Below are 27482 nucleotides of genomic sequence, written 5' to 3' on the forward strand. Positions count from 1 at the left end.
TAAGTGAAAGTTTACAAATCAAGTCAGTCTCTCATACAAAAATTTATATACACCTATTACTCCTAGTTGCTCTCCCCCTAATAAGACAGCATACTCCTTCCCTCCACTCTCTGTTTTCGTGTCTATTCAACTTCTGACCCCTTCTGCCCTCTCATCTCCCTCCAGACAGGAGCTGCCCACATAGTCTCATGTGACTACTTGATCCAAGAAGCTCACTCCTCACCAGTAGCATTTTAAATCCCATAGTCCAGTCCAATCCCTGTCTGAAGAGTTGGCTTTGGGAATGGTTACTGTCTTGGGCTAACAGAAGGCCTGGGGACCATGACCTCCGGGGTCCTTCCAGTCTCAGTCAGACCATTAAGTCTGGTCTTTTTACGAGAATTTGAGGTCTGTATGCCACTGCTCTCCTGCTCCCTCAGGGGTTCTCTGTTGTGTTTCCTCTCAGGGCAGTCATCGGTGGTAGCCAGGTACCATCTAGTTCTTTTCGTCTCAGGCTGATGTAGTCTCTGGTTTATGCAGCCATTTCTGTCTCTTTGGCTCATAATTACCTTGTCTCTTTGGTGTTCTTCATTCTCCTTTGCTCTAGGTGGGTTGAGACCAATTGATACATCTTAGATGGCCTCTTGCTAGCATTTAAGACCCCAGATGACACTCTCCAAAGTGGGATGCAGAATGTTTTCTTAATAGATTTTATTATGCCAGTTGACCTAGATGTCCCCTGAAAGCATGGTCTACAAACCTCTGTCCCTGCTACACTGGCCTTCGAAGCATTCAGTTTATTCAGGAAACTTCTTTGCTTTTGGTTTAGTCCAGTTGCGCTGTTCAGCTCTTTTATGTCATCATTTCTCCATTTACTTTAGCTACTCTATATTCAAGAACCAAGTTTCAGAGTCTCTTCTGGCATCCATTTTGCTCTTTTCTTTCTTTCCTGTCTTTTAAGTGACCTTTTACTTTCCCCACGTATGATATCCTTGATGTTGCCCCACAACTCATCTTATTTTCGGTCATTAGTGTTCAGTGCATCAAATCTATTCTCGAGATGGTCTTTAAATTCAGGTAGGATATACTCAGGTAGTTAAAAAAAAAAAAAAACCATTGCTGTTGAGTCGATTCTGCCTTATAGTGACCCTATAGGACAGAACAGAACTGCCCCATAGGGTTTCCAAGGAGTATCTGGTAGATTCAAAGTGCCCATCTTTTGATTAGCAGCTGTAACTCTTAACCACTCTGCCACTAGGGCTGCCACTCAAGTAGTTACATGTTGTTAAATCATGTGGCTTTGGGTAGAGCAGGTTACCTTCTGTAATGTAATGTAATGGAATGGAATCACCCTCCATAGTGTGATATGATGTAGTCAATCAATCAACTGGTCTGTGATTTAATCTTTGATTAAACTGGATTACCAGTGCAGCGTGAGTCCTAAACTTAATTACTTCTGTTTAGAAATTACTTAATTTCTAAAAAGAGAAGAATAGGCACACATACACACATACGGGAAGACAGACATGATGTAAGGATTATCTACAAACCAAGGAATGCCAGGAAACCAAGGAACGCACAGGGCTCTCAACAATGAAAGGATCAACGTGGTCAAGAACCTAATTTGGACTTTTACTCTCCAGAAGGGTGAGGAAAAATATATTTTTCTCTTTAAAGCCACCTACTTGTGGAAGTTGTGTTACAGCAGCACTGGGTAACTGAGACACCACTCTTACCATCCTTCCATTCTCGGGTGGCTGGGTTGATGATGCCGAAGAGTTCATCATTTGTGACTGCTTTGGGATTGAGGTCCGTCCAGACGGGTCGGTACTTCATGATCTGATAGGTCTTGTGCAATGACCTCAGCACCTGAGACTTGCCAGTACCAGCGCTGCCCACCACAAACACGGAGTGCCGGACGGCCAGCAGCTCCTCGAGCTGGACCACCTGCAAGACACGAGGGTCAACCAGAGCCACCAAGTTGTCACTCTCTTACATCCCAATTGCTTTTCTGTGAGCCAGGCTGGTATCTGAAGTGAGGGTCAAATCAACCCAAACTCAAACCCAAACCAAACCCATTGCCACTGAGTCGATTCTGACTGACAGCGAGCCTACAGGACAGAGGAGAGCTGCCCCATAGGGTTTCCAAGGAGCAGCTGGTGGGTTCAAACTGCTGACCTTTGGTTAGCAGTCTTAATACTTAACCACTGCACCACCAGGGCTCCTCAAAGTCAGCAGTGGAGGGTTATCACCCCAAGATATGATGGGATCCTAAATGTTGGGGAAAGATGATTCATGTATTTGCTTATCATTAAATCATATAATCGTTAGTCACCAACTAAGTGCTAGGGAGTGTACCAGGTGACGGACACACAGAGATGACTTTCCTACCCTCTAGAACCTCATAGTGTCATGTAGAAGAAAGTCATGTTGATAAACTATTAGAAGGTGATAAGTGTTATTATGTATGTATATACATGTATGTGTATATATATAATGTATATATATATATATAAAGTTATGAGGTCTCAGAGAGTAGGGAACAATTGATTTTGTACGGATACAGGAAACAAGAAAGGCTTCAGCAGAGAGGAGGGGCATTTGAATGGGGGTTTGGAAATGAATAGGAGTTAGCCTAGAACATGAACAAGAAGTGTAGTGTGGGCAGAGGCAACAAAGGCTTGACCTGTGATAGGACATGACATGGTTGGCCAGATGGTTTGATGAGGCTGGAGTCAATGGGTCCCTTGGGGACAATGGCAGTACTGAGGGTCTCATCTCTCTTCTTCTCTCTGGCCTCCAGGTTCCCCTTTTAAACCCCACTCCATCCTCCATGCTGCTGCAGGAGTATACTTCCTGGAAGGAAAATCTGATCATGTTACCACCATCACTATTGCATCAGTGGTTCTCCAGAGCTTTGCTGATGAAGCCCCAAATCCTTAGCCTGGCTTACAGGCTTTGTGCAGCCTGGCTTATACAAACTTCCATAGTCTTATCTCATCCTCCAACACATGCATTCTAGCCGAACAACTACTTGCATTCTTCGATGATCCTCTTTCCTTCGTATATACCTTGGCACATGCTGTCTTTCTGTTTGGGAGCTGTCCTTCTCCTGCCTTCCTCTGGCCCACCGTATACATCCTTCAGGAAGCCTTCAGTCTGGGGTAGGCATCCTATGCCTTTGCTTTTATATAGCACCTTCTTCATGCCTACATCCTATATTCTAGTACTTACCAATATTGCCATGGTTATGTATCTATCTCCCTATCAGATTATCAGCTCTTTGGAGGCAGGTAGGACTGAGCTTTTTGTCTATTTCCAGTGTCTAGCAGTGGGTTTATGGCACGTTACCAAGTGCTGAGCAAATATCTGTTGAAAATATGAATGACGGCTGGAAAGGTTGGATGGGTCTGATTACAAAAGGCCTTGTTATATGAGTGAAAATATTTGAACATTATTATAAATAAAGTTTCTTCATAGTTTCCACCGTAATATCCCTAAGAGTAGAGAAGAGTGAACCAAATGGGAATTGGACCAAAATGCTGACCTGGTGGTGGGATAATGGGTAGTTTTCCCCCAACACACATTTTATCCATTTATTCCACATTTTTAAAAATGATGATTCAGAAAGAAAAAATGACTCCTTTTCAAAACTTCGAGTAAGACAGATTCTTAAAGAGTTCTAGGATTATACAACCAGGGAATTCGGAGGAGAGCAGTACCTCTAAGCTCAACATGAAAGCTCCAGATACAGATGTCAAGATAGTCAGCTTCATTTGTGGCAGGAAAATTAACTTAAGCAGTAATTTGAGTTTTGTTTTCAAAAGCATAAGTATTTTTTCTTCTCTATTCCAAGCCCTTCCTGTGCCCTTGCTTTTAGGTCAAAAGCACTCAGAAGAGAGTCTCAAATGCTGGCTTTTGTTTTTCTCCTTCTGGGGATTAATGCAGAATCTGCCCAGATATTTGCTTTTGTTTTTTTCTGCCCAGATAAGAATGATAAGAGAGGTCGGGAAGGGGTCTCTGAGGAAGTGAAGTTCGAGCTAAGATACGAATGGAAACAAGAGTCAGTCATGTGAAGATCAGGGGGGACGCATTATAGGCAGAGTGACAGCGAGTGCAGAAGTTGTAAAGTCAGGATCAAGACTGGAAGGCTCAAAGAACAGAAAAAATGGAAGGGTGGTACAAAGGAAGATAAGGGTAAGCAGGGGCCAGATTTGTAGGGTTTGAGAATTGCGATTTTATTCTAAGTACAATGGAAAGCATTGCGAGGATTTTAAGCATGAAGTTGGCCTGAGGTCATTGCATTTAAACAAGAAGGGAAAGAAGGAAAAAAAATAAAAGAAAGGAGAGGGTGGAAGGAGCAAAGGAAGGGAGAAGGAAGAAGGCGAAGAGGAAGAATTGATACTCTGGCTGCTAACTGGAGACTGTTATATTCCTAGACTGATTTTTGTGTAAGCAACTGATTAAATAATGATGCCATACTCTGTTTCTAGTTCCATGAACTTTTTTTGTTCCTTTTAATAGATTTATTGAGCTACACTTCACATCCCATACAATTCCTACACACCTTTTAAAGTGTACAGTTGGATGTTTTTTTAATACATTCACAAGCTGTGCAACCATCACCTCTATCTAATTTTAGAACATGTTCATCCCCCCTAACGGAAAGCCTGTATCCATTAGTAGTCAGTCCCATCCACCTCATTCCAGCCCTATACAACAACTAATTTGCTTTCGACCTCTATAGATCTGGCTGTTCTGGGCATTTAATATAAATGGAATCATACAATATGTGGTCATTTGTGACCAGCTCCTTTTACTTGGAATAATCTTTTCAAGGTTCATCCATGTTGTAGCACGTGTCAGTACGTCTCACATTTTTAGTGTTGAAAAACGTTCCATTATATGTGAGAAGATGTGTTAGTCATCTAGTGCTGCCATAACAGAAATACCACAAGTGGATTGCTTTAACAAAAAAAAAAACAAAGAGGAATTTATTTCCTCACGGTAAAGTAGGCTAAAAGTCTAAATTCAAGGTGTCAGCTCCAGGAGAAGGCTTTCTTTTTCTATCGGCTTTGGAAGAAGGTCCTTGTCCTCAATCTTCCCATGGTCAAGGAGCTTCTCAGGCGCAAGGACCCTGGGTCCAAAGGATGTGCTCTGCTCCTGGTGCTGCTTTCCTGGTGGTATGAGGTCCCCAACTCTCTGCTTGCTTCCCTTTCTCTCAAGAGATAAAAGGTGGTGCAGGCCACACCCCAGGGAAACTCCCTTTTGGCTCAGGGAGGTGACCCGAGTAATCCTTTTAACCACAGGCAGAAATTATGATTTATAACGTGTAGGAAAATCACAAAATGGAGGACAACTACACATGGCTTAACCAAATTGACACATAATTTGGGGGACACAGTTGAATGCATTACAGTAGACCACATTTTGTTTATTCATTCATCAGTTGATGAACGTTGAGTTGTTATCACCTTTTGGCTGTTATGAATTTATCATCTTTTGTTGACCTTTTGTAACTTTTAGTATTTTATGTGAGATTAATATATAAGTATCCCCATCCTTCCTTCCGTCTTTCCTTTTCCTGCCCATGTCCTGCTCTCTGCCAGATAAGTTTTACTTTTATATTGTCATGTTTGATAATATTTACATTTTTACATTCTGTTCTGTCATTATGTTTAACCTGTTGCTGTCGAGTTGCTTCCGACTCCTAGCAACCCCATAGGACAGAGTAGAACTGCCCCATGTGGTGTCCAAAGAGCACCAGCTAGATTGAAACAGCCGACCTTTTGGTTAGCAGCCGAGCTCTTAATCGCTTAGCCGCCAGGGCTCCATCATTATGTTTAGACATTTTATATTTTCCATGATTCTAAGTGTTGAAGACCAATAAATGGTTTACATTATCATGACTATAGATATTTTTCCCTACAGAAGAGCGGATCTGCCTGGAATATGTTGTGTCCTCCATAGGCCTGGTGTCATGACTTGAGAGAGGATGTTTCAAGCATCAGTCCAAGGTCATAATGGAGGCTGATTATTATACTCCATATATTGGTCAATAAGCCCTGGTGGCTCAATGGCTAATCGCTCGGCTGCTAACCAAAAGGTTGGCGGCTCAAACTCACCAGTAACTCTGTGGGAGAAAAGACCTGGTGATCTGCTCCCATAAAGATTAACCCAAGAAACCAAACCCAGTGCCATCGAGTCAATTCCGACTCATAGCGACCGTATAGGACAGAGTAGAACTGCCCCATAGAGTTTCCAAGGAACGCCTGGTGGATTCGAACTGCCGGCCCTTTGGTTAGCAGCCGTAGCACTTAACCACTACGCCACCAGGGTTTCCCCCATAAAGATTATAGCCTAGTAAATTTTATGGGGCCGTTCTACTCTGCGAGAATCAACTGGACGGTACACAGTTACCACAACAGGATACTGATCAATATCACGCTTACTTTTTCTTTGTTTGGACCATGACTTTTTTGTGTGTTTTTAATTGTCTTTCTTTTTCATTATTAAGAGAAAAGAAATGACACATACATTAGTCCTCATAACTTAGAAGTTAAACACATGCACATGCACACACAATAACTTTCAGCTTGTTAGTCCGTTCTTGCTTTGAAGATATCCATTCTTCTTGAAATTCTTTTTTCTTGGAGGTCACTGACTTGCTGTTCTAAATTGGATTAATTGCTTTCTAGGCCTGCTGACAGCTGTCATTACAGGATTTCTTTTTTTTTTTTTTGGTTATTGAGTTTCTAGACATGTTTCTTGTTTTCATCTTCATTTATTGTAGAACGTCCTCAAATAACTTAATCAAAAGTAACTTAACCAAGTAACTTAAGCAAAAAGGGTACATGACGGGTAAAATTTGAGTCTTGGAAAATGATTCCACTGGGAACAGAATTCTAGCCTTAAAATCATTTCCCCTCAGAACTTTGAAGGAATGGCTTCCTTGTTCTCATTAACTAACGTTGCAATGAGAGGTTCTGATGTGTCTGAGTTTCATTCCTGTCCTGGATCACCTTTTCTGCCTCCTCACTCCATCCCCCAACCAGCAAGTTTCAATTCTTTTGTCTTAATCATTGACTTCTGAAATTCCATTATGATGTGTTTTTTTTTATAAATCTACTTTTTTGTTATGCTTTAGTGGAAAGCTTACAGAGCAAATTAGTTTCTCATTAAACAATTAATACACATATTGTTTTGTGACATTGGTTGCCAATCCCTTGAAGTGTCGACACTCTCCCTTTCTCAACCTTGGGTTCCCAATACCAGTTTTCCTATGCTCTCCTGCCTTCTGGTCCTTGCCCTTGGGGCTGGTGTGCCCATTTAGTCTGATACACATGGTTGAACTACCTGTGTTATTGTTCGTTTTATGGGTCTGTCTATCTTTGGGTGAAGGGTAAACCTCAGGAGTGACTTCAGTACTGAGTTAAAAAGGTGTCCAGGGCCATGCTCTCGGGGTTTCTCCAGTCTTTGTCAGGCCAGTAAGTCTGGTCCTTTTTTGTGAGTTTGAATTTTGTTCTACATTTTTCTCCAGCTCTGTCCAGGACCCTCTATTGTGATCCCTGTAAGAGCGGTCAGTGGCGGTAGCCGGGCACCATCTAGTTGTGCTGGACTCAGTCTGGTACAGGCTGTGGTATTTGTGGTCCTTTGTGTGCTTTGGACCAATCGTTTCCTTGTGTCTTTGGTTTTCTTCATTCTCCTTTGCTCCAGTCAGGGTGGGACTAGTGGAGTATATTAGATGGCCTTTCACAAGTTTTTAAGACCCCAGATGCTACTCACCAAAGTAGGATGTAGAATATTTTCTTTATAAACTGTTATGCCAATTGAGCTAGATATCCCCTGAGGCCATGGTCCCCTCCATCAGCCCAGGATATCGGTCCCTCAGGGAGTTTGGATGTGTCTATGAAGCTTCTATGACTTTACCTCTATGACTTTTGCCTCTATGTTTAGTATCATACCAAACCAAAAACCAAACCCACTGCCATCGAGTCGATTCTGACTCATAGCGACCCAATAGGACAGAGTAGAACTACCTCATAGAGTTTCCAAGGAGCACCTAGTGGATTTGAACTGCCAACTTTTTGGTTAACAGTTGTAGCACTTAACCACTGTGCCAACAGAGTTTCCATTCAGTATCATATCATCCACAAATAGGGATAATTTTACTTCTTCCTTGTCAATTTGGATGCCCCATAGAGTTTCCAAAGAACACCTGGTAGATTTGAACTGCTGGACTCTTAGTTAGCAGCTGTAGGACTGAACCCTATGCCACCAGGGTTTCTTTGCTTTTCTATAGATACCCTTCATTATGTCGAGAAATTTCCCTTCTATACCTATTTTATTGAGAGTTTTTATCAGGAACGGCCATTCAAATGGCTCATCAACTGCCTTTTCTTCATCAAGTGAGATTATTTTCTTTTATTTTTGTGGTGGATTATGTTGATTGGTTTTCTAATGCTGAACCATCCTTACATACCTGAGATGAATTCTACTTGGTCGGGGTATATTATTAGTATTTTATATGATGTTGAAGTTTTCTATTAGCTAGAATTTTGTTGAGAATTTTTGCATCTATATTCATGAAAGATATTGGTCTCTAATTTTCTTTCTTCTTCTTCTTTTTTTTCGTGGCGTCTGCCTGGTTTTGATATCAGGGTTATGCTGGCTTCATAGAATGAATTCAGAAATTTCCCTTCCTTTTCTACGTTCTAAAATAGTTTGAGTAGTACTTGTGTGAGCTGTTCTGTGAATGTTTGGTAGAATTCTCCAGCGAAGTCATCTGGGCCAGGGCTTTTTTTCATTGGGAGTTTTTTTTTTTTTTTTTTAACCTTTTCAATTACAGGTCTGTTCAGATTTTTGACCTCAGTTTGCATTGGTTTAGGTAGGTGGTCTGTTTCTAGAAATTTGTCCATTTATTCTAGGTTTTCAAATTTGTTGGAATATAGTTTTTCATAATAGTCTGTTATGATCCTTTTTTTTTATTTCAGTTGAGTCTGTTGTAACATTCCCCATTTCATTTCTTACTTGGGTTTTTTGCATCCTCTTCTGTTTTTCTTTTGTCAGTTTAGCCAATGGTTTGTCAATTTGTTAATCTTTTCAGGGAATCAGCTTTGGGTTTTGTTTGTTCTTTCTATTGTTTTTCTGTTCTCTATTTCATTTGTTTCTGCTCTGATCTTCATTATTTCCTTTCTTCTGGTGGCTGTGGGCTTCTTTTGCTGTTCTATTTGTTTGAGTTAAATAGCTAATGTTTTGGTTTTGACCCTTTCTTCTTTTTTGATGTGTGTGTTTATTACTATAAATTGACCTCTGAGCATTGCCTTTGCTCGATTCCAAAGGTTTTGGTATGATGTGCTTTCATTCTTGTTTGATTCTAGGAATTTTTTAAATTTCTTCTTGGATTTCTTCTACTACCCAGTGGTTTTTAAGCAGGGTGTTTTTCAGTTTGATTTTTCTCCTTGCTCTTCTTGTTATTAATTTCTACTTTGATGGCACTGTGATCAGAAAAGATGCTCTGTATTATCTCAGTGTTTTGGCTTTTGTTAAGGTTTGCTTTGTGGCCTAAGATGTGGTCTATTCTGGAGAATGTTTCATGTGTGTTGAAAAAGAATGTGTACTTTACAGCTGTTGGGTGGAGTGTTTTCTATATGTCTATGAGGTCAAGCTGGTTGACTGTGGCCTTTAAATCTTCTGTATCTTTGTTGAGTTTCTTTTTAGATGTTCTGTCCTTTACCAAGAGTGGTGTGTTGAAGTCTTCTACTATTATCTTGGAACTGTAAATTTCTTTTTTCAGTGCCGTTAGAGTTTGTTTTATGTATTTTGGAGCCCTGTCGTTGGGTACGTAGATGTTTATTATGGCTATGTCCTCATGGTGGGCTGTCCCTTTAATCATTATATAATGTCCTTCCTTGTCCTTATGGTAGATTTTGTTTTAAACTCTATTTTATCTGAGATTAGCACTGCCGCTTCTGCTCTTTTTTGGTTGCTGTTTGCTTGATATATTTTTTTCCATCCTTTAATTTTTAGTATATTTATGTCTTTGTTTATAAGATGTGTCTCTTGTAGACAGCATATTGATGGGTCCTGTTTTTTAATCCATTCTGTTACCCTCTGTCTCTTTATGGGTCCATTTAAGCCATTTACATTCAGAGTGATTATAGGTGGGTGTATTTCTGCTGTCATTTTGCAGTGCTTTTGTGTGTGTGTGTGTGTGTGGTGCTAATATTTTCTTTGTTCTTCTTATTCTCCTGTGCTGAATTCCTTAGGTTTGCAGGGTTTTTTTTGTTTGTTTCTTTCTTTTGTTTTTGTAGATTGCGTGTTTATTGAGACTTTGTTTTTCTTTTGATGAGTAGGCTTGTTAATTTTCTTTGTATTTACCTTGAAATTTATCCCTGTCTTCCTAAGTTTAAACCATTTTTTTGTTACTTATTGCTTTGACTTCCTCACCGTTTGAAAGTTCTGTATCTACACCATTTATGCACTTTTATTGTTCTGACGTTGTTGTCATTCACAGATTGACCTCTCTGGTTCCCTGTTTTAAATCTTTTAGTTTTACTTTATCTTTAAGGGTTTACTGCCTTTGCTCCTTTTACTCTCCTGTGCTTAACTCCCTTTGTTTGTGGGGTTTTTTTTCATTTCTTTTGTTTTTGTAGATTTTGTGCTTACTGAGACTTTATGTTTTTCTTCTTTATTTTGATGAGTAGGTTTGTTAACTTTCTTTGTGGTTACCCTGAAACTTACCCTTACGTTCCTGAGTTTGAACCAGTCTTTTATTACTTGGTATCACCTTGACCTCCTCTTCATTTGAAAGTTCTATCCCTATACCATTTATTCCCTCTTTTATTTTATTGTTCTGACATTGTTGTCATTTACAGATTAACCTCTCTGGTTTCCTGTTGTAAATCTTCTAGTTTTGTTTTATCCTTGAGAGTTCATTACCCATGTTGGTATCTGGCTGATGCGATCTTGTGTTCTAGATCCAGGTTGTCAGCTGATGTTGTTGGTTCTCTAACCAAAGGACTCCTTTTAATAATTATTGTAAGTTTGGTTTGGTTTTTACATATTTCCTTAATTTCTGTTTATCTGGAAATGTTCTATTTTTGCCATTGTATTTGAGAGAGAGCTTTGCAGGATATATTATTCTTGATTGGCAATTTTTTTCTTCCAAGGTTTTTTATATGTCATCCCATTGCCTTCCTGCCTGCATGGTTTCTGCTGAGTAATCAGAGCTTAGCATTATTGTTCCTCCTTTGTATGTGACTTTTCATTTTTCTCAGACTGCTCAGGATTCTTTCTTTGTCTTTGGATTATTGAGTGTGATTATGATATGTCTGGATGACTTTCTTTTGGGGTCTATCCTATATGGGGTTTGCTGAGCTTCCTGGATGGTCAACTTGTTACCTTTCCTGATATTAGGGAAGTTTTCTGTCAGCAAATATTCAATGGTCCTCTCTGTGTGTTTTCCATTTTCTCCCTGTTCTGAAACTCTGATCATGTGCAAATTTTTGCTCTTGATTTTATCCCACATTGTTCTCAGCGTTTCTTCATTTTTCTCTCTGATTTTTCCTCAGACAAATTGGTACCCAAGGATTTGACTTTAATTTTGCCAATCCCATCTTACATTGTTTCAAATTTGCTCCTAAAACCTTCTATTGCACTATTTCTGAAATCTTGTTTATCTTTTGGATTTCTAATTGTCATTTTTGTACGATTTCTAGTTGTTTGTTTATTTTGACCTTTATTCCTGTGTTATTTTCCTGAATTCTTCCATAGCTTTGTCTGTATTTTCCATTATTTTTTCCATTTTTTTTTCTGTGTTTTCCTTTATCTCTTTGCTGATTTCTTGGAGACCTCTGATTGTTAGAGTTTTGAATTTCCTGTGTGGTAGTTCCAGTGCCTTTTCCTCTACTAGAAGGTCATCTGATGTTTTATTGTGTTTGTTTTCTGGAGGCATCCTGTCCTTTTTTTTTTTTTTTGGATATGTTTTGATATTGTCTGCTGTCTCTGGGACATTCAGAAATTATTTTTGTCATTTATTGATTGTAGGTTTGTTTCATCCTGCTTTTTTTTTTTGTTGTTGTTGTTTTATTTGGTTATATCTGAGCAGGCAGGCTGGGTGTGTTTTGTTGCTTGCTCATCTGTGGGCAAGATACTTCCCACCACCTTGTCCAGGTGGGCAGCGCTGGTTGCTCAGCTCTGGTGCAGCAGAGCAGGTCCAGTGAAGGGGAGGGATGGGGATGGGTCATTTGCAGCATGAACTGGTGTTGGGAGGTCAGGGCAAGGTTCAGGGGTCCATGGGTCTGACCACTGTCACTCCAAGGCACAGCACTCGGCTCATGGTGCAGATAAGCCGGAGGGAAGGGAGAGGATATGATGTGTGGATCTACATGGGTAAGATAAAGAAGAGAGAGAAACAGAAGCAAAAAAAGCAAAACAAAACAAAAAACCAAAAACAAAGAAGGAATAGAGAAAAAAAATTTAAAAAGGTGAAAAAAAAAATGGTGGTGCTGTACGATTTGGCAGGTGGGGGCAGGGGAGATTCAGTGAGGCCATGTGCAGTTGGTTCTCTAGCCGAGCAGTGCCCCTTGGCCTGTTGAGAAGGGGTGTGGGCAGTGCACAGGGCTAGGTGGGCAGGAGAAAGGAAAGGAAAGAAGGGAAGGAGATTGAAGAAACAAGAAAAACAACAACAACAAAAGAAATATGGTGCTGGAAGCTGACCGTTGGGGGTGGGGCATAAATCCGGTTGCCCTAAGCTCCTATCTCTCTCACCAGGTGGTGTGGCATGGCCTGTCAGGAAGAGACAGAGACAACACAAGGCCTAGGTGGGAATGAGAAGGAAATGGATAAGGGGAAAGAAAAATAAAAAATACGGTGCTGAGAGAGCTGGCCCGTGGGGGAGGCACAGACCCAGAGAGCCTGTGTGCCAGAGGTGCTCTCACAGAGAGGTATAGCATAGCCTTTCATGGAGGAAGGGGCAGCACATGGGCCTAGGTAGGTGGGAGAAAGGAAAGGAAGGAAGGGAGACAGAGAGAGAGAGAAGAAACAACAACCAAAAAAAGAAAAAAACAAAAATGAACATGCAAATAAACAAACAAAAAATGGTGCTAAGGGAGCCAGTCAGTGACAGCAGCACTGACTGGAGGAGGCTGTGTGCCAGTGATACCCTAGCTAAGTGGTGCAGCATGACTCTTCAAGAAAGGGTGGGAGCAATGCACAGGACTAGATGGGCGGGAGAAAGGAAATGAAGGACGGGAGAAAGAGAGAAGAAACAAAAACAAAACAACAACAATGACAAATATGGTACTGAGGAAACTAGTTGTGAGGGTGGCATGGACCCAGGGAGGTCATGTTCTGGTGGCTTTCTAGCCAAGTGTTATGGAACAGCCCATGGAGAAGGGGTGGGACAGCACATGGGGTTAGGTGGATAGGAGAAAGAAAAGAAGGGGAAAGGTAGAGGGAGACGAAATGAAACAAATAAACATCAACAAAAAAATGTGGTCCTAAAGGAGCTGGCCAGTGGGGGTGGGGCAGACTCGGGAGCAGTGAGCTGGTGTCTCTCTGGCTGAGCAACCATGGCCCATTGGAAAGCAGCAGAGGCTGCATAGAGGGAAGAATGGTTGGGGGATGGGAAAACATGTATCCCTGGTTACCAGGTGCTCTGTCTCCTGTTGGAAGCTCTGTGAAGTTGCCTTCCTGTACTCCCCGTCTGCATTCCTTGGTGGCTGTAGTCCAACATGGCAAATCCATGCTGCACTGGCTGGTAGGAGACCTCCACTCCATAGCTCTCCTCATTATCTGTTCTCTCTCAGTTTCTTGTTACATTCCGTGCTCGATCAAGTTTTTTATAACTTCATTTGACACTTAGGGTTCCAGGATCGATGTTTGTATCTGTTTTACTTAATTCTTTGAGCCTTTGCTGCAGAGGGATGGCATGGTGCTTCTAGCTATAGCATTGTGTTGGCTCCACCTCTATTCCTAGATATTTTATTCTTTTAGAGGCTATTGTAAATGGAGTGCCCTCTTAATCTCCTTTTCAGATTTCTCATTGCTGGTGTATAGAAACCCAACTGATTTTTGTGTGTTGATCTTGTATCCTGCAATTTCACTAAATTCCTCTATTAGTTCTGGAAGCTTTTTAGTAGATTCTTTGGCATTTTCAATATATAGGATCATGTCATCTACGAATAGAGACAGTTTCACCTCTTCCTTTCCAATCTGGATAAGGTTTTTTTTTTCTTTTTCTTGTCTTATTGCTCTTGCTGGTGCAGGACCAGGCAGTGTTTTTTTCTGTTGTACACAGGGTCGCTATGAGTCAGAATCGACTCGACGGCATGTAACAATAACAACATTGCTGTAGCTAGGACTTCCAGAACATTATTGAATAGGAGCGGTGAGAGTGAGCATTCTTTTCTTCTTCCTGTTTTCAAGGGGAGAGTTCTCAATCTTTCTCCATTGAGTATAATGTTGGCTGTTGGTTTTTTATAAATGACCTTGATCATGTTGAGGAACTTTCCTTTTGTTCCTATCTTTTTAAGAGTTTTTATCAAGAAAGGGTGCTGAACTTTATCAAATGCCTTTCCTGTACCTATTGAGATGATCATGTGGTTCTTTTCCTTTGTTCTATTAATGTGGTATATTACATTGACTGATGTTCTAATATTGAACCAACTTTGTATTCCTGGAATAAATCCCACTTGATAGTAACATATAATTCTTTTAATATGCTGTTGGATTCTGTTTGCTAGTAATTTTTTTGAGAATTTTGGCATCTATATTCATAAGGGATATTGGTTTGTAGTTCTTTTCTTGTGGTGTCTTTGTCTGCCTTTGGTGCCAGAGTAATGCCAGCTTCATAGAAAGAGTTAGGGAGTATTCCTTCTTCTTCTAGTTTTTAGAAGAGTTTGAATAGGGTTGGTGTCAGTTATTCTCTAAATGTTCAACAGAATTCCACAGCAAGACTTCTGGTCCCAGACTTTTCTTTTTTGGGAGGTTTTTATTACTGATTCAATCTCTTCTTCTGTTACGTGTCTGTTGAAGTTTTCTACTTCCTTTTGAGTCAGTTTAAGCAGGTTATTGACTCTAGGAATTTGCCCGTTTAATCAGAGTTATGAATTTTGTTGGCGTACAATTGTTCATAGTATTCTGTTATGATCGCTTTTACTTCAAGTGGGTTCACCTTGGACTTCCTGCTGCTTGCACAATACCTATGATTCTCCCCCTCTACCCTTTTCTGAGGGGACACTGGTAGTTCGATGATGGAATTCTTGCCGTTTATGCAGGAGACCCAGGTTTGATTCCTTGCCAATGCACCTCATGCATAGCCACCACCTGTCAGTGGAAGTTTGCATGTTGTTGTTTCAGGTTTTAGCAGAGCTTCCAGACTAAGATGGACTACGAGGAAAGATCTGGCAATCTACTTATGAAAACCAGCCAATGAAAACCCTATGGATCACAACAATGGTGTGATCTACAACTGATCATGGTGATTGCTCAGCACTGGGTAGCACTTCATTCCACTGTTCATGGGGTTTCCATGAGTCGGGGGATCACCTGACACCAGCTAGCAAGAACAAGAACTCATTTACTGACCCCCTTCCCTCTACCTGGAGGACCCACCTGCCCATCTCTACCTTTCCACTGAAATTAGAGGGAGGGAGGTTGGAAGTGGGGATGGGCAAACTGGCAGAAGAAATCACAGTTGCAAAGTATCAAGTGGTGCTTTTCTTTCTTCTGTAAAATGTAATTCCAGCAATGACAGCAGACACTTGTAACTATATTGGGTCTACCTGGATAATTGAGGATAATGTCCCCATCTCAAGGTCAGTTGATTTGTAACCTTAATTCTATCCACAATCTTAATTCCCCCTTGTATTGTAAAATAACATCGATATGTTCTGGGGATTAGGATATGGGCATCCTGGGGAAGGGAGGACATGATGCATTATTCTGCCTACCACACTAAGATTTTTTTTTTTTTTTAACTTTTAATAAAACTTGCCCCAGTTACAAGCTTGGAAAAATTGCATGTGAACCAACGTAGCCTCCATGTTATACCATTATCATCCCCTGTAATTGCATATGAAGTAATTCCCATGAAAGGAACAGGTGCTGTAGCAAAGCAGATTGTGTTTGTCTGATTCTTCCCACTAGACCATGGGCTCCCTGATGGTAGGGCCCTGCCTTACTCTTCTTGTGTTCCCTGCCACATAGGCCACACTGTGAGTCTTCAATAAAGAGCTGCTAAAATGAAATGAATTATCACTGACTAGATACATATTTGTCAGTTTGTCATACTGTGGTGACTTGAATGTTGCTGTGTTGCTGGAAGCCATGCCACTGGTATTTCAAATATCAGCACGGTCACCCATGCTGGACAGGTTTTAGTGGCACTTCTAGATTAAGACAGTCTAAGAAGAAAGGCCTGGTGATCTATTTCTGAAAATTAGCCAGTGAAAACCCTGTGGATCACAACACTATATTGTCCAATATAGTGCTGGAAGATGAGGCCCCTTAGGTTGGAAGGTACTCAAAATATATAGTGGTCGCAACTATGGACTTGAGCATAACAATGATCATGAAGATGACACAGGACCAGACAACATTTTGTTCTGTTGAACATGGGATTGTCATGAGCTGGAGCTGACTCAATGGCAACTAACAATATTTATCCACCTAAAGCAAGCGTTTTGATTAAGGGTGAAGGATAAATCATTGTCCAAAGAAAAGAATCAAGAGGCAAAGAAATCTTGGGAGGAAACCCCCATGTACCTTGAGCACAAAGTTGTCCTCAGCCTGGAGCTTCAGCTCCATAACCGCCTTCCTAACCAAAGCTTCGAAGTTGAGGTCTCTCCTCCGGGGAACGTCCAGGGCAGGAAAGAGGTCCCCGATCAGGCCCATGAACACTGGCATGTCATCAGTCACGATCTTGGGGATGTTAAAGTCTCTCAAGGAGCGCATCAGGACTTGGTCTTCAGGCCGGTCAGGATCTCCTCGCTTCAGGGACCCTGCCACCACGAGCACAGACTTGATGGCCCGCAGGCCCCAGTCATAGTGGTCCTGTGGGAAGACATTGCAGGTTAGAATAAAGTCGCTGGTTTGCAGAAACACCATGTGCTCACGCTGGTGTCATTTAGTGCCCTAAAGAGTCTTAGGTGCTTCTGAGTTCCAGGCAGAGGCATGGGAAAGGGTTCATGACTTAGAAGATTATGACCATGGAAGCCTAGGTCCTGGCTGGTACCTCCTGCTGGTTCCCAGTGAGAATGACGACAAGGCAGACACAGAACACACAAGGGATAGGGGCCAGGGAGATTAAACAGAATCATTTCCAGACCTCTCTAGCTACTGTTTGTATATTCAGAAGACAGGAGGGTTGTCAAGGAGGGAGCCACGTTTCCTCTTAGAGATGGTTGAGGCTGAGGTGATATGCTCCACCATGGAGGCCTTCAAATTCTCTGAGAAAAGAGGTTTCCAATAATAATCATAGTTCCTTGAAAGTTTCTTCAATGGCTGGGGACCCACTGGTCACAAGTGCGATAGTAGAGTCCATGTAAGAGTGGGCCATAGTGTGGACTCTAGGTCCTAGAGCAGCATGGGGGAGGAAGGGGGCAGAGCAAGCAGTTCATAGCAGAGATCCTGAACTTAGACCTGGGTTCAAATTCCAGCTCTGCCACTTGTTTCGTAAACCAAAAAACCAAACCTGTTGCCATTGAGTTGATTCTGACTCATTGTGACCCTATAGTACAGAGTAGAACTGCCCCGTAGGGTTTCCAAGGAGTGGCTGGTAGATCCGAATGGCAGACCTTTTGGTTGGCAGTGGAGTTCTTAACCACTGTACCACCAGGGCTCCACTTGCTTCATAAGAAATTATTATTTAATTAAAACTGTGATAAATGCCACAAAGGAAATATTCAGTTTGCAATGAAAAACAAAGGACATGGCGGCTGTACCTGGGCTATGATCAGACTTTCCTGAAGAAGTGATATGCAAAGAAGACCCTGAAGGAGTAGAATTCAGGCAAGCACAGAAGAGAAAAAAGTGCAGTCAAGGAAACAGTGTAGTCAAGGTTGGAGGAAACAGTATGCTCACCGGCTTAGGGGAGGAGAGATAATAAATTTCAAGGAACTGAAAGATCAATGTAGGTGGAGCACAGCACAGCAGGGAGAGGCTGTGAGCTGATGCTGTTGAGGAAGGCAGGAGACAGGGCACCATTTTTCAGAGAGAATGGTCTTATCCTAAGGTCAGTGAGGAGCAGTCATGAATGATCACTCTAGCTGGGTAAAGAACAGATTTAAGGAACTAAAATGTAGTGGGGGCAACTAGTAGGGAGACAGTTGCAATAGATAAAGCAAGAGATATAGGTACTTGAAACTAAAGTGGTAGTAGAAGGTATGGAAAGAAAATGAGACTTAATTGAGAAATATTCAGAGGGCAGAATCAGCAACAGTTCATGATTTGATGGAGGGCTAATAAGAGGGAAGTGTCAAGGATAAGTGCCAAGGTTCCAGAATTAGCAAGTGAGTGAGCTCTATGCACTGAGGCAAGGAACACAAGGGAAGTAGGCTTGGGGTGGGAGTTGGCATGGAGATCAGCTTTAGATGTGTTGAACTCGAGGTTTTTTTAAAACAGTCGGAGATGCAGTATAGGACACTGAATATATGGGTTAAGAGCTCAAATGAGTGATTGGGGCTAGATCCATGAAAGCGGGAGTCACTGGCCTGTAAAGAGATAGTGGCAGAGAACCTAGAGGGAGGATACAGTGAGAAAAGAAAGGGGCCTGGGGAATATAAAAAAACTAGGGGAAGTTTATCCATCGTGGACAGACTTCGCAGGGTTCAGAGAGCCCACATTGTGACAGCAAAGGTGATCAAAGAAAGAGAACCTCAAAGTGAAGGCAAACCATCCCACTTATTTAGCCATCCTTTCCACCAAGAGATTTTCCATCCAAGGCATAAACCTAGAGGTGCTTTGTCATGTTTTATTAAAGTGTTATTCCTACATGGGGTAGAGAAGAAACTGAGGTTGTCAACAATTTCATTCTACTTGGATCAACAATCGACATCCATGGAAGCAGCAGTGAAGAAGTCAAACAACATATTGCACTGGGCAAGTCTGCTGCAGAAGACCTCTTTGAAGTTCTAAAAAGCAAAGATGTCACTTTGATGACTAAGGTGCCTTTGACCCGAGCCATAGTTTTTTCAATCACCTCACATGCAAGCAAAAGTTGGGTAATGAAAAGGAAGACAGAAAAATTGATACCTTCAAACCATGGTGTTCGTGAAGAATATTGAATATACCATGGACTTCCAAAAGAATGGAAAAATCAGTCTTAGAAGAAATACAACCAGTCTTAGAAAAAATAAAATGTTCCTTAGGAGCTAGGATAAAGAGACTTGGACTTGATTACTTTGGACATGTCATCAGGAAAGACCAATAGCTAGAAAAGGACATCATGTTTGGTAAACTAGAGGGTCAGAAAAAATGAGGGAAACCCTCCATGAGATGGACCCACACAAAAGCCACAACGATGGATTCAAACATACCAGTGATCATGAAGATGGTGTAGGATTGGGCAACATTTAATTTTGTTGTACACAAGTCACCATGAGTTGAAACCAACTTCATGGAAACTAACAACAACATACAAGGGGACTCTGCCCTAAGCAGACACAGCAATGAGAAGAGTGGGAGCAGACGCAGCAGTAAGAGCAGGTCTGGTTAATGCTAACCCTCTCCTTCCAAGCCTCATCCCCTCTCATCTCGTGTTCCTGCAGTAGAGGCCATCCCCTCCCAGGGTTTCAATGGCCACTGCAGTGTTTCTCCTGCGGTACTAGTGATCTGTTGCTAAGTATTCTATTAAAAAAGGAGTCCTCTGGTCAAATAATTTTGAAAAATGCTGGGCTAAACAAATGAACATGCATCTTTATTGTAGAAGGTGCCAGCTTTTAATATGCACATGAGTACAGTGAATCTCTCCGAGAAGGCTCTAATACACTGGACACAGAACACCTCTAGAGCTGGAGCTGTCACATGTGATGATCATCCAGTCTTCCCAGGGAGCATACCTGTTTGGAGAGAAGCTCTTTGCACAACTGGTAAAGGGTGATGAATTTTCTGGCTAATAAACGGGCTTCGATGAATCCTTCAGCCACCAGCATGATTTCACAGATCAACTCAAAGTCTGGAACAACCATTGCACAAGGCCTGTGTACAGGGAAGCAGAAGGCTGAGACAGTTTTTCAACCACAGAGATTAGAAGAAAAGAAAAACAGGCTTAGATCATGGCAGAGGCATCTGGGAGTACAAAAAAGTCATGGAATGACCTCAGCAATTATTTTGTCCAAGATCTTCAATTTGCAGATGATTTAATTAAGGATGCCAGAAGTGAACAGTCCTGTCCAAAGTGATAAATAATGTTAGCAGAGAGGGGCAGAGTTGGGGCTATAGCCCAAGTCTTGAAACTTGAGAGTCCAGTAAGCTTACAGAAGACAATATTTAGTAAATCAAGTTGCCTAGACTAGATTGGGGCTAAGGCGGAGCAATCAAATCTCTTCGGGTGTCTTTAAGAAACTGAGAATCTCTGTATTCTCCTCTCATTATCCTCAAGATGTGTGTCTTCTTCAAGCCTAGATGTCATTGTTACTGTGCCTGTTATTCTCCCTTTACTTGCATGCATGTGTAAACATCTAATGCTGAGGTCTAACTAAAGGTAGGTACCTATTACCTCACCTGAAACCAAAACGGCATATATGAGAAAATAGAAAGTTATATATAAATATAGTAAACCAAAAAACCCAGTGCCATCGAGTTGATTCCAACTCATAGTGACCCTATAGGACAGAGTAGAACTGCCCCGCAGAATTTCCAAGGAGCACCTGGCAGATTTGAACTGCCGACCCTTTGGTTAGCAGCCATAGCACTTAACCACTACGCCACCAGGGTTTCCATAAATATAGTGTATTATAAATATATATATTTTTACTGGGGTATTTTTCTGTAGCTCTAGGCACATTTGACTGTAAAATTATCTATTTTTATTGATTCATTACGTATGAAATGGGAGCCTAAAAAAAAGTTGTTACATTTTCATTTCTTTAATTGCATTTCCCTATGCTGACATAAAATTTTGAAAAAAACATTTCATTCGAGTACAGTTTTATTTTAAACTGTTTTATATTGCATTCAAATTCAAAGGGTCAACCACTGACTTAGTTTTTCAAAATTATTTTGAAATTTGAAAATAAGGTTAAATGCATGTCTGTACGAAGAAACACAATGCTGCCACAAAAAAATGCTGTACAACATGAACGTAATTAATGTCACTGAACTGTACATGAAAAAATGTTGCGACAGTAAGCGTTGTGTTATATATATACTTAACAAAAAACCCAGTGCCGTCGAGTTGATTGCGACTCATAGTGACCCTATAGGACAGAGTAGAATCGCCCCATAGAGTTTCCAAGGAGAGCCTGGTGGATTTGAACTGCCGACCCTTACCACAACTAAAATAATAATGCTGTAGAACAAAAACTATTTAATAACATAGGAAAGCATTAATTAATAAAAGCAGGATTCTAAACCCCAACTTTGGAAAGAAAAATAGCTATGCCTACACTATTGGGAGGAGGAATGCCACGCAGTTGCACTGATTCCCTTGGATGATTGGACTGCGGGTGGGTAGGGGCAGAGGTTCTGGAATCAGAATGCCTGGGTTCAAACTCTAGTTCAGTGCTTACTAGCTGAGCAACCCTGGGCAATTTGCTGAATCCCCATTTCCTCTCTGGACAATGGAGATACTACTAGTATTCACCTGGTAGGGTTTTTCTGAGCAAAAGTACATGTTCGCATTTCTTGTTTTTAAAATATTTTTCTGTTTTTTCCCCAAACTTTCTTCAATAAATATGTTTCTTTTAAATTCGGGAAAAAAATGTACGGAATAATTCTTATCAAGGTGATAGCCCACCTCCTTTATTGTTTGTGGCACAAGGCTTATTCAATAAACAAACATGTGGTGTAAACAACACTCGCTACAGTAACCTGTGGTACCAGGTAGACTGCACATTTGCCATGCCAACAAGTTCTTGGTGAAAATGGGACCTGCTTGAGTTACGAGATGCCCACACCACACCTGTGACGTAGGAGCTTGCCACCACTGGGGCAGTTTAAAAGTGAGAGGATAAAATACTCAGGTGTCTGCCCAGTGTCCTCCTCGTCCTCTGAAAGTCCATGAAAGCACTGACCCCACATCACCAAACAGAGAGCACCAGATCTCTCAGTCCGAAAGTGAGACTAACAGCTTTGTCATGGCTCCCTACAGCCTCTCTCGGAAACAGCTCAGCAGGCGGCAAATCCGAAGGCTCAGGTGTCCTTCAGTTCTCTCTTTGTAGGGCTGACTTCTCTTTCCTGAAAACAGGATCGAGACTCCAGCTCTTGCTGGAAGATGCGTTTGTGTTTTCTTATCAAAATAAAGAAGATTTAAAAACGGGGTGATATCCACTGGCAGCAGGGGTGAGATAAAAGACGCGCCCTCATGCATCACTAGTAAGAGTGTAATTCCCTACCACTCTGTTTAGAAAGCAATTAGGCAATGTGTATCAAGAGCCTTAAAAATGCTCCTACCCGTTAACTCAGTAATTCCATTTCTGGGAATCTAGCCAAAGAAAATAATCACGTGCACAGGAAAAAAAAAAAAAAAGATTTATATACAAAAATGCACATTACAGCATTACGCATAAACATTTTTTAAGTGTTAGAAACAGTCTTAATATGTAACTATAGGAGACCAGTTAATTACACTGCGGACCATGTACTTGACAGAATAATATGCGGTCATAAAATGAGATTTATTAAGAACATATAATAAAAGAAAATATTTACACTATGATTATGATACACTACAAAATAAAAACAAAGCAGTACAAAATTGTATGTAGACTACCAATGTATGAACTTAAAACATTCATATAAAGAAGGCCAGAACAAAATTAAGCAAATATAATATCAGTCATAATGGCATTAGATTTTTTTTTTTAATTTACTTTTCTACACGTTCCATATTGTCTCCAACATACATGGGCCTGGCGCCGGGCAGTGCTCACCTGAAGAGGGCCTTGAGGTTCTCGGGCAGCTCCGTGCGGCCTGCGTAGCCGGGGTTCATGGTGATGAAGATGCCCACGGAAGGATTCAGGCTGATCTCCTCCCCGAGGAAGCTGAAACGCTGCTTCTTATCTCTAATTGCATCTTGAATGCTTTTTACCTGGGGAACACAAATTAGTAAAAAATGCCTGCACTGTGTTCCCCGGTTGGGGTGATGGCGGAAACTGGGAAACCATGGTTACACAAAACACAAACAAACTGTTCTGTGGCCCCGGACTCTGAAGAGCGGGCACGGGGATGTGGCACCCTGGACCTTCACTGACAGGTTCCAGGGGCGCGTCTGAAAGGATTCTAAGCGGTTAAGAGGTGGCTAAACAGCAAGCTTAACTCTCTCTGACCCTCGGTTTCCTCTGTAATAATAGCCAAAGTGTATTAGCGCTGAAAAGGACACCATGTTTGATAAAGTAGACAGCCAATGAAAATGAGGGGGACCCTCAGTGACACGTATTGACACAGTAGCTGCAACGATGGACTCAAACACGCCAACGATCGTGAAGGCGGTGCAGGACCGGCAAGGCTTTTGTCGGTTATATGTGGGGCTACTATGAATCAGAGCTGATCTGACGGCAGCTAACAAGGCCAAAAACATTGGCAATGACCATAGGCTGCACTTTTTTTGTACTAACTCACTTGACTCTCACACCACCACTTTGAAGAGGGCTCCTTTTTTTTTATTTTAACCATCATCCCCATTACCCTACGATAATATGGAAGTATTGAGAGGTTAAGGAGTTTGTCCAAAGTTACGCAGCTATGAAGTGGTGATATGAGGATTTGAATCCAGACAAATGGATTGCCACTGCATGACAGAAAGAATACCAGTACCCACATCTGGACTGGTTTAAGGATTAAGTAAAATGAAGTTTTTAAAGGGCTCAGCATATAGAAAGTGCTCAAAAACAGCAGCTAGCCTGGTAGCTGTTAATACGACCGTCATCACACCAGTTGCGGTCTTCTGGTCCCACGCTGGTTTAGCTTCTACAGCCGCTGTCCGACTGTATCTCTGGAGCAGACTGTAAGCACAGGCTGATGGGAATGATGACTCCTTGTGAATGGGAAGTGGAAAGAGCCACATGGCAAAGGGAGGCTGGAGGAGCTGTCAGTGCCTTTCTAAAGAGGTCAGGCAGTCCCCCGGGTGGTGCAAACAGCTAACGCGCTCCGCTGCTAACCGAAAGCTGGGCAATTTGAGCTCACCCAGAGGCACCTCAGAAGAAAGGCCTAGCGATCTACTTCCAAAAAATCAGCCACTGAAAACCCCATGGAGCGCGGTTCTACTCTGACACACACGGGGTCACCATGAGTTAGAGTCAACTCGATGGCAACTGGTGTAAAGAGGCTAGACTTTTAGGGATTTAAGCTGAAGCCTGACCTGGTCAGATCTACATGTTAGACCAGTCTTGTGGTAGCGACAAGAGCGGAAAAGCGTACTGACAAGAAATTCAATGATTTATTTTCATCCATGGTTCTTTGGAAAAACATGTACAAAAATGATCAATACCAGGCAAGCCTATAGGCTTGCTCAGCCAGGTCCTAGAGTGTCTTTGATTATTTTCAGCATCTCAGGGTTCTCGAAAGAAAAACATGAAATCTGGGACCATCTCAAGGTTTTGAATAAGCCCCCGGCATGTAAGCTAAAGGGGCCCTGGTGGCGAAGTTGTTAAAAGCTCGGCTGCTAACCAAAAGGTCGGCAGTTTGAATCTACCATCCGCTCCCTGGAAACCCTATAGGGTCACTATGAGTCGGAATTGACTCTATGGCAATGGGTTTTTTCTTTTTAAATGTTAGCTAAGAACAGGGTGCTAGAATAGCCATGGGTAGCTGAGTTTTGTGGAGATGGGGCTGTAGATGTGTGTGTGTGTGATAGAGAGAGAGAGACAAGGAGAGACAGACAGACAAACAAAAAGACAGATCATCTACTATCGGGCAAGTATCTCTCAAATGCCTCGAAGTATGGGTATTCTCCAAGATGCCTGATGGTTCTACAATTAGGACTTAGCTCCCTTCTCAAAGTGAAGCTGAACACATTGAGACTCACAGAAATTAGTTTAAGACTGAAACTTTTGTTGGGCGTGCAGAATATCAAAGTTATTCTGGCAGCAGGTCTGTAGCACCCAGCATGGTGGCCCAACAGACAGTTCTGTGTGTTCTCACAGCTCTGCCACGGAGCCCCTTACCACCCTCATTACCCTGCAGGACGTTCTAGTGGTAAAGGCTGAACTGCTTGCTGCTCAGCTCCTGGTTTCTCTCGTTTCTCCCATCTACACAATACACAGAGCGATCACCTTGTTACAGAGAGGGGAGGTAAGTGTAATTACCACTTACAAACTGCTCTGATAACTTTGGCTGAATGTTGTGGCAAGAGCCAAGGACCCTTCTGTTGCACGCTCTGACTCAGCACTCTCTCCTGCAACATCAAAGCCCAGAATCCTCCCTCTCTGCAAGAATTTACGATGCACTGTAGGATGGGAGACATCTGTGTTTTTGTGTAAAATTCTGTAGCGGGGCACTTGAGGGAGAGTGTTGAACAGACTTCATGATGCAGTTAATGTTGGAGCATCAGTGTTAACAGAAGGTTCTGTCAGTCTGGTTTGTATAGGACAGGAGGCTGGTTGCCTGGAATTTCCTCATTGTTTTAACAGTAACTGAGGTCCATGGAACAAGCCATTGGGCTGTAACAGTGGCCATTGTCCTGGAGGCCCTGGAAAAGTCCAGAGGTCTTTCTGGATGCCAAGGAGAGAAGCAGGTGGACTGGGATGAGATGGACCAAACTGTAAGCACATTCAGGTGGAAGTATAGGCAGACGAATTGAGTGCTGTCAGGTGCACTCCTCATTCATGGGGGTCTCCTTCTCCTTCTCCACTACAGACACATGGCTAGGGCCTTGAATCTGATACACTCATTGAAGTACTTAAGTCATATTATCTCTCTGCAAGACATTCGTGGGTCGTGCAAATGGTTAATGTGCTCAGCTGCTGACTGAAAGATTGGAGGTTCGAGCGTACCCAGAGTTACCTTGGAAGAAAGATCTGGTGACTTACTTCTGAAAAATCAGCCATTGAAAACTCTATGGAGCACAGTTCCACTCTGACACTCATGGGGTCGCCATGAGTTAGAATCGATTCCATGGCAATTTTTTCTTTAATCTCTCTGTGGGGGAATTGGTAGTTCAATGGTAGAATTCTCACATTCCTTGTGGGACACCTGGGGTTGATTCCTGGCCAGTGCACCTCTTGGGCAGCTGTACCTATCAGTGGAGGCTTGTATATTGCTATAATCCTGAACAGGTTTCAGCAGAGCTTCTAGACTAAGGCTGACTAGGAAGAAAGGCCTGGAGGTCTACTTTGGGAAATCAGCTAATGAAAACTCTATGGATCACAGTGGGTCTGACATGCAGCTGATCACAGGGATGTGCAGGCCCGGGCAGCAATTTGTTCCATTGTGCACAGGGCCATCACGATCAAAGCTGACTCAGGGGCAGCTAATGCCATCTCTCTGCAGGGGACTTATTTTAAGGAGGTCATCAGTGGGCCCTTTGCTACATGAATCTTCCCAGCTTTCTCTCCAGCCCTCTACCTCGCACCTTACATTCCAGGGAAGTGGCCTGCTCTGTGGTCCTCTGTGGCCATCCTCCTTTCAAGCCTTTGCCCAGATGCCTTGTGTTATTAAGATCCTGCCTGGCTGACACCATGCTTCTACCTGCAATCGCAGATTGGGGTCTGCTGCCTTCAGGAAGTGCAGCCCACCCACTCTTCACTCTTTAAGTTGTTTAATCTTTCTGATTTTTTACATTAGACCTCAAGCTCCTTTGGCTCAGAGACTTGAGCCTTTGTGTGGTGCCCAAATGCTTGGAACACTGCTCTGGTGGGCTCCCAAGTCCTTGCTAACTGTCTTCTGCTTCTGGCTGCTTCCTGCCTTGGCTCAGCTGTTGGAGCTCACACCACAGGGAAGGGAAGGAAGGAGCAGGGACGCCTGGCCCGGGAGGGTGCATGGGACCAGGGGCTGGTGGCGGTTGCATATGGCCCTGGGCTCAGTTAATCCAAAGCTTAGTGAGCCAACTGGAACAGTGATGGCAAGATTCTGGAGGGAAAAAGTAAGTGGTAACTCACACATTTTAAAAATAGTAATTTCTCTGGGAATTGCCACACAAATGTTTTTCCCAGTGGGTATATAATTCTGCTTGGCCAGTCTGACGGGAGCATGAAAATATCCACCTACAAGGACACAGGAACATACTCACTCTTCTAGAAGTTAGTGGGCAGAGGAGCACAGCCGGGCAAGGAGCGAGACGAGCAGGCAGAGGAGGAGGGGAGGAGGGAGAAGGGCTGTCAGCAGCTGCTGCGGCTTCTGCA

General features: G+C 42.3%; 1 protein-coding gene across 8 annotated transcripts in view; it reads right to left on the minus strand.

The window, feature by feature from the left end:
• The window catches only part of DNAH9 (dynein axonemal heavy chain 9), a 468295-nt gene that overhangs the window by 274783 nt on the left and 166030 nt on the right, over positions 1 to 27482 (minus strand). For all 8 annotated transcript variants that reach the window (XM_049859546.1, XM_049859547.1, XM_049859545.1 and 5 more), the window contains 4 exons: positions 23076 to 23233; positions 20043 to 20181; positions 16750 to 17037; positions 1716 to 1926 (listed from right to left, as the gene is read on the minus strand). In XM_049859546.1, the coding sequence (XP_049715503.1) occupies positions 1716 to 1926; positions 16750 to 17037; positions 20043 to 20181; positions 23076 to 23233 (796 nt within the window). The remainder of the gene's footprint in view (positions 1 to 1715; positions 1927 to 16749; positions 17038 to 20042; positions 20182 to 23075; positions 23234 to 27482) is intronic.

This window comes from Elephas maximus, chromosome 19, assembly GCF_024166365.1.
Source record: "Elephas maximus indicus isolate mEleMax1 chromosome 19, mEleMax1 primary haplotype, whole genome shotgun sequence".
Lineage (NCBI taxonomy): Eukaryota > Metazoa > Chordata > Mammalia > Proboscidea > Elephantidae > Elephas > Elephas maximus.